The sequence below is a fragment of the Austrofundulus limnaeus genome, unplaced genomic scaffold (genome assembly GCF_001266775.1).
Source record: "Austrofundulus limnaeus strain Quisiro unplaced genomic scaffold, Austrofundulus_limnaeus-1.0 Scaffold235, whole genome shotgun sequence".
NCBI lineage: Eukaryota > Metazoa > Chordata > Actinopteri > Cyprinodontiformes > Rivulidae > Austrofundulus > Austrofundulus limnaeus.
This window is the reverse complement of record NW_013952637.1, coordinates 477,659-484,555: the sequence shown is the minus strand read 5'-3', so window position 1 is coordinate 484,555 and position 6,897 is coordinate 477,659. Positions and strand designations below refer to the sequence as shown.

The following is a 6,897-nucleotide window of genomic DNA, read 5'->3' as shown; positions in this document are numbered from 1 at the left end:
GTGTGTGTGTGTGTGTGTGTGTGTGTGTGTGTGTGTGTGTGTGTGTCTCAGGTGGTTTAAATCTTTCCGTCTCTCTGTGTCGGGGTGTTGTGTTGTGTTGTGTTGTGTTTTGCGTGTCGCTCCGTGACGAGGAGGTCTTCCGATAAGACGCCCGAGGAAACGAAGCGCCGCTCCGGGTCTCTCCTGCTTCGTCCTCCAGGCAGGAGGTGGGACGCTTCACCTGAGCAGAAGCTGATAAGTGTGAGGGGGGGTTTGGTTTGTGGGAGGACCCCCGGCTCAGAAGTGATAAAGTAGTTCCTCGTTAGAAACGATCCTCGTGTAGCAGCGCAGCTCGATCTGCAACAAACTCTTATTTATTTATGTTCCTCTTTAATGTTCCTCTATTTTCATTGTTTTTATTTGACTTCAACCATTCATGTATGAAAACATTCAGACCCTGCCTGTGTCCAAATTCAGCCTCGACCTTTAAGATCAGCAGAACACCTGGACTACCTGGACCAGGAAGACCTTTAGTGCTTAAGCAACTTATACCTTTTTGGCTATTTAGCTTCTCAGCCATGTTTTTCTCATTGAAGACTATAACTGTTTTCAACATCCTTAAAACTGAAATAATTAAGTCTTTACTGTACTTTACACCTTTTTTTTTGTTTTGCTAATTTTAGCTTTTTTCTGCTGCTGCAGCTCATTCTGCTCCTTTCTGCTACTCTTCAGCTAATTTCTACTTTTTTCTTCGTTGCTTTCTACTAATTTAAGCTATTTTCTGTTATTTCAGCTACTCTATTGCTGTTTTTTTTTGTTCAGTTTAGTTTTTTCAAGCGTTAATTGAGCAAATGTGTTTCTTCTGCTTCTTTTTGGTAATTTCAGCTAAATTTATTTTTCTGCTAAATTTGTCTGTTTTTAGCTTTTTTTACATCTTGTAACTTGTACTCCTTTTCTTTATTTTCTGCTAACTTTAAATTTTTAGTTCTTTCATCATTTATTTGCCAGTTAACTTTATTCTTCTACCTTTAGCTTTAACTTTTTGTTGCTAATTTTAGCTTTTTTCTGCTTATTCATCTATCATCCTGAATTATCACAGGAAATGTAAATTCACCTGTTTTTCTTTTTCTTTTGGGTGAAATCTTCCTTTAAGTCTGGTTATTTAGGAACAAAAGGAACTGGTTTTGTCCTCTTCAGTCATTAGACACACAGCTGAAGAGATTTGTCAGGAAAATCAGCGACACGTAGCCGATAAAACCCCGGAGAGCCTCACAGCAGCTCTAATTAAAGCCTTTATTAGCCACACACAACATGACAGTTTACAGGCCTTTAGGCCAACACACCTAGTTAGTCTGATATTTGTGTTTCCATCACTAATAAGAGACACAAACTGAGTTCATGAAGACACAACAACATCTGAGGTTTTACTGAGTGAAAAACAGGAAAAAATAAAACTGAGCAATAAAAACATGTTTACTCTGTTAACTGTTTCCATCCAACCATCCATCCATCATCCATCCATCCATCCATCCATCTATCATTCAACCATCTATCCAACCATCCATCCATCCATTCAACCTTCTATCCATTCAACCATCTATCCATCCATCTATCATTCAACCATCCAGCCAACCAACCATCCATCTATCCATCCAACCAACCTTCCATCCATCCATCTATCCATTCAACCATCCATCTATACATTCAACCATCCAACCAACCATCCAACCAACCATCCATCTATCCATCCAACCATCTATCCATCCAATCATCTATCCATCCAATCATCTATCCATCCAATCATCTATCCATCCAACCAACCATCCATCCAACCAACCATCTATCCATCCATCCATCCATCTAACCAACCAACCGTCCATCATCCAACCATCCATCCATCCAACCAACCTTCCATCCATCCAACCAACCTTCCATCCATCYAACCATCCAACCTTCCATCCATCCATCCAACCAACCTTCCATCCATCCATCCATCCATCCAACCAACCCACCAAACATCCAACCTTCATCCATCTAACCATCCATCTAACCATCCAAACTTCCATCCATCCAGCCATCCATCTAACCATCCAACCTTCTATCCATCCAACCAACCAACCTTCCAACCAACCAACCTTCCATCCATCCATCCAACCAACCTTCCATCCATCCATCCAACCAGCCAACCTTCCATGCATCCAACCATCTATCTAACCAACCAAGCTTCTATCTAACCAACCAAGCTTCCATCCATCCAACAAACCAACCATCCATCCAACAAACCAACTATCCATCCAACAAACCAACCATATCTATCTATGGTTTATTAAGTAACCATAGATAGATATCTACCATAGATAGATATCTAACCAACCAACCTTCCATCCATCCATCTAACCAACCAACCTTCCATCCATCCATCTAACCAACCAACCTTCCATCCATCCATCCAACCAACCAACCATCCATCCAACCAACCAACCAACCAACCAACCAACCTTCCATGCATCCAACCAACCTTCCATGCATCCAACCAACCAACCAACCTTCCATGCATCCAACCAACCAACCAACCTTCCATGCATCCAACCAACCAACCAACCAACCTTCCATGCATCCAACCAACCAACCAACCAACCTTCCATGCATCCAACCAACCAACCAACCTTCCATGCATCCAACCATCAATCTAACCAACCAAGCTTCCATCCATCCAACCATCAATCTAACCAACCAAGCTTCCATCCATCCAACAAACCAACCATCCAACAAACCAACCATCCAACAAACCAACCAACCAACCATCCAACAAACCAACCAACCATCCAACAAACCAACCATCCAAACAACCAACCAACCAACCAACCAACCAACCAACCAACCAACCTACAAACCAACCATCCATCCAACAAACCAACCATCCAACCAACCATCTGTCCAACCAACCATCTATCTAACCAACCAACCGTCCAACCAACCATCTATCTAACCAACCAACCATCCATCCATGCATCCAACCTTCAATCCATCCAACCTTCCATCCATCTATCCAACCTTCCATCCATCCATCCATCTAACCATCCAACCTTCTATCTAACCATCCATCAAACCAACCAACCTTCCATCCAACCAACCAACCAACGTTCCATCCATCCATCCATCTATCCATCCGATGGCGACAGCGTGGAGACCCAGGCAGTCATTCTTTTTAAAGTCTAAAATATTCACGTGAAAATCAATGTCTTAAAACCTCGTCACTGAGGACAAATGTCTTACCTCTGGAGTATAAATTAGTTTGAGTTTTCTACTTGACTGTTTGTTTGAGTCTGTTTTTATAAAACAAAAATCTAAGTGTTGATCTTTTTTTTTCAGGATGTGATCCAGGAGAGCGTGGCCAACTACAGCAACTTGACCTTCGAGGAAGTTGTTCAAGAACTCATCAAGCAGAAGGAGGTGGTGAGGAAGAAGGACGCCCACATCAAGGAGCTGGAGGACTACATCGATAACCTGCTCGTTCGTGTGATGGAGGAGACGCCAAGCATTCTACGGACCCCCTATGAGCCAAAAAAGAAGGCGGGTAAACTTTCTAAAAAGTAGAATAAAAAAAAAAACAACAAAAACACTGGAAGGAACGTTACTGTTGAAGATCATTCATGTATTATGTGGGTGAAGCTATGGGTAAAAATGGACCCATCAGGTTTGAGGTGTTAAATTTTTTATTTAGTTGGAATGGTTTTTATGGACTTTTTTGAAACGATTTGGTTTTTCAAGTCATCCAGGTTTATTACATTTAAGTTGTTGAAGTTTATTACAATCAGGTGGTTTCTTTACTGTTGTATTATACATAGTAATTTCAAACAAATCATGCTGGTTTATTACAGCTTTATTACAGTTGGGTAAAGGTTAAATGAATCTTAGTCCTGCTGGTTTATTACAGTTGAATCAAACAGTTATTACAGGTTTATTACAGTCGAGTCACGGGTTTATTAGTCGAGTCATACAGATTTATTACAGGTGTATTACAGTCGATTCATAGTTATTACGGGTGAGTTATACAGGTTTATTACAGGTGTATTACAGTCGGCTCATCCAGTTATTACAGGTGATTCATACAAGTTTATTACAGTTGAGGTAAAGGTTTAATGAATCTTAGACATGCTGGTTTATTACAGTTGAGTCAAACAGTTATTACAGGTTTATTACAGTTTTCTACATTTCAGTCACACAATTCCTCATTTTTCTGTTTTATGGTACTTAAACAAATTATTTTTTTAAAAGTAATTGTTTTATAAGGCTCGTGTTGAGCTGCACTTCCTGTACACCGTTAGGAAATGTTTCCAAATTTATGTTTACGGTTCTGTGTGATTTGCTTAAACCTTGATGAGAAGAAGCTGTAGTTCCAGTGTTTACAATCAAAGTCTTACTGATTTAACAGATTTAATTTAGTTTTTTTTTCTCTTTAATGAGGAGGAATTCAGTCTGGATGGTTCAGTTTCCCACACTAACAGTCTGGGAGTCACTTTTTTCCAAGAACAAATGTTTGTTCATTATGTTTTGTATTTATTTTATTTGGGATGGCTGGTAGTTTTTCTTTTTTTGGACCAAGGGTCTCTCACTAGAGGTGATAATTTACTGACTTAAAGTGCAATATAATCATTGCTCAGACAAGCTCTACACATGTTTACATTTGAGTTCTTATCCTGGAGTTAAACTCGTCTCAGTATTGATCCGATCGATGGGACTTTATCTGATTGTATAAACGGTACCAGGCAACAAGCGGTGAAATGCTGCACATGTTTGTATTTATGCTGCACAGTTTTTATTATTTATAAGTGTTTATTAACCCACGTGAACTCTACTTTTATTGTTTTACAGTACTCTAAACCACTTTTGTGTTTCAACACCTGTTGGTGCAAAATCTACAGAAACTGACCAACTTGTTCAGAGCAAACCCAGAATGGAAAACCTGGAAAACCTGGAAAACCTGGAAACAGCCCTTTAAAACCCAGAGTTTTTCCTCTCATCAATGACATCTACTTTTCAAAGTCATAGATATAAAATCAGCGGTTTAATGGTTGTTTTGGACATTTTGAAGTGGGGTTTCTGTGGAAAGCTCATGAATATCTGCTTCAAGCAGGACAAGTTGATTTCTGACGGGACTGATGAGCTCATGGCTAGTCGAAATGGATCACTGCTGTCTTGAAACTAAAGCTACTAACTTTCAGTTCTTCACACGAACGTGATTTTTAAAACATTTGCACTGCTGTCGTTTTAAAAGCTTCTCTACACAAAAATGTGGTTGCAGTTAGCAACAGCAGCAGCTAGCTGCTGCTGTTGCTAACTGCAACCACATTTTTGTGTAGTTAGCAACAGCAGCAGCTGTTGTTGTTGCTGCTGTTGCTAACTACACAAAAATGAGGTTGCAGTTAGCAACAGCAACAGCAGCAGCTAGCTGTAGCACCTCCTGCAAGAGTCAGTTTTTCTGTTAGAAAGAAACAGTTGGTATAAAAGTTATGGAACGTGATGTTTTTTTTTTTTTTTTTTTGATAAACATGAATAAAAATTTACTTTCAATAAAATTCATGTAAAATATTTTTAATTTCTTTTTGTCTGATGCCTTTCCTGAACCAACCTGGGCTCAAATCTGTGGCCTCAGGATGATGAGTTGGAGGGACTGACCACTGAACCACCGCGTACTCTTCTTCTTGCAGTCATAAAGTAAATAAAACAAAAATACGTTTAACGAACGTCCATTTTGATGTTAAAAAAAACAACAATTTCAAGAAAAAGTGACATTTTACCAGCGCTCACATAAACCGCCGTGAAATTTATAAAAGTTCAGATCCTGCTCACACTAGCCTTTTGCTCATCAGTCCTGTCAGAATTCAACGGTTCCACGTGTCACCCCTTAAAAATGTCCCAAATTTCCCTTTAAGAAGCAGAATTTTCCTGTTTTCTTGTAAATCCTCAGATATTTAGTTTTCCTTTTCGTCGGTCGTGTTAAAGACTCAAACAGAGGAAGGTGAGCTCGTCTTTACGCCTCGCTCTGTTTTTGTTTGTTAAAAACCTCCACAGACACGCGCTGGCGGGTTCCAAGATGCCGGAGTATTTTCTGCTTCGGCGCCTTTTAATGAGAATCTGCCGACTAAACGTAAACAAGGAGCTGCGGTTCGGTGCTTCCACATCTTCAGATTTCTGTTCGTTTAAAGACGAGCCGTCTTTAAGAAGCCCGTTGGACCTGAGAGCAGAATATTTCAGTCCGACGTGTTCGGCTGCAGTTTTTTATCCACATCATGTAAAGTTCTGTTTTTGTAAATGTCTGTTTAGGTTTAGTTGGCAGGGGTAAAATAAATCAGACCTTCGTACCGGACGTACGGATAAACTAACACAATCTCCTCTTTTTAAAACCATTTTTTAGTTTTCAGCTGCTGTAACAGCAGTGTGTTTGGATGCGGCGTGTCGCGTCCTGATGAATGTATTTCTCTTGTTTAACACAGACACCTGTAAATACGCTACACTATCACATGCCTTTGAAGTATTTGGGTTTTCTGAATGTCTAATGTAATCTATGCTGACCTCAGAGCCTTCATTACGAACAAAATACTGTTAATTTGTTTTTTTTTTATGATGCCAAAAACAAATAAATCAGTGTCTTAGTGCTGTGCAGGTTTCTGTTGGTGGATTGTAAGTAAAGGGCTGTTCAGACCTGGAGGCAAATATTCATCTTGATCTGAAGCGTTCACACCCCAACGCAGCAAATCACACTAAAACAAGAACTCAATGTTTTGACTTTAACGCAAACTTAAGGACAAACTGGGTAGAGACATTTATGAAATTTAACCAAACTTATGGACAAACTGGGTAGAGACATTTATGAAATTTAACCAAACTTATGGACAAACTGGGTAGAGACATTTA

General features: G+C 39.7%; 1 protein-coding gene across 3 annotated transcripts in view; it reads left to right on the top strand.

Moving 5' to 3' along the window:
* rab11fip2 (RAB11 family interacting protein 2 (class I)) overlaps window positions 1-6,641 on the top strand; it is a 21,494-nt gene extending 14,853 nt beyond the window's left edge. For 2 of the 3 annotated variants that reach the window (XM_014019897.1, XM_014019896.1), the window contains exon 6: window positions 3,352-6,641. In XM_014019897.1, the coding sequence (XP_013875351.1) occupies window positions 3,352-3,576 (225 nt within the window). In that variant the 3' untranslated portion in view covers window positions 3,577-6,641. The remainder of the gene's footprint in view (window positions 1-3,351) is intronic. The other variant, XM_014019899.1, reaches the window with a different exon arrangement.
* Window positions 6,642-6,897: the final 256 nt, after the last annotated feature.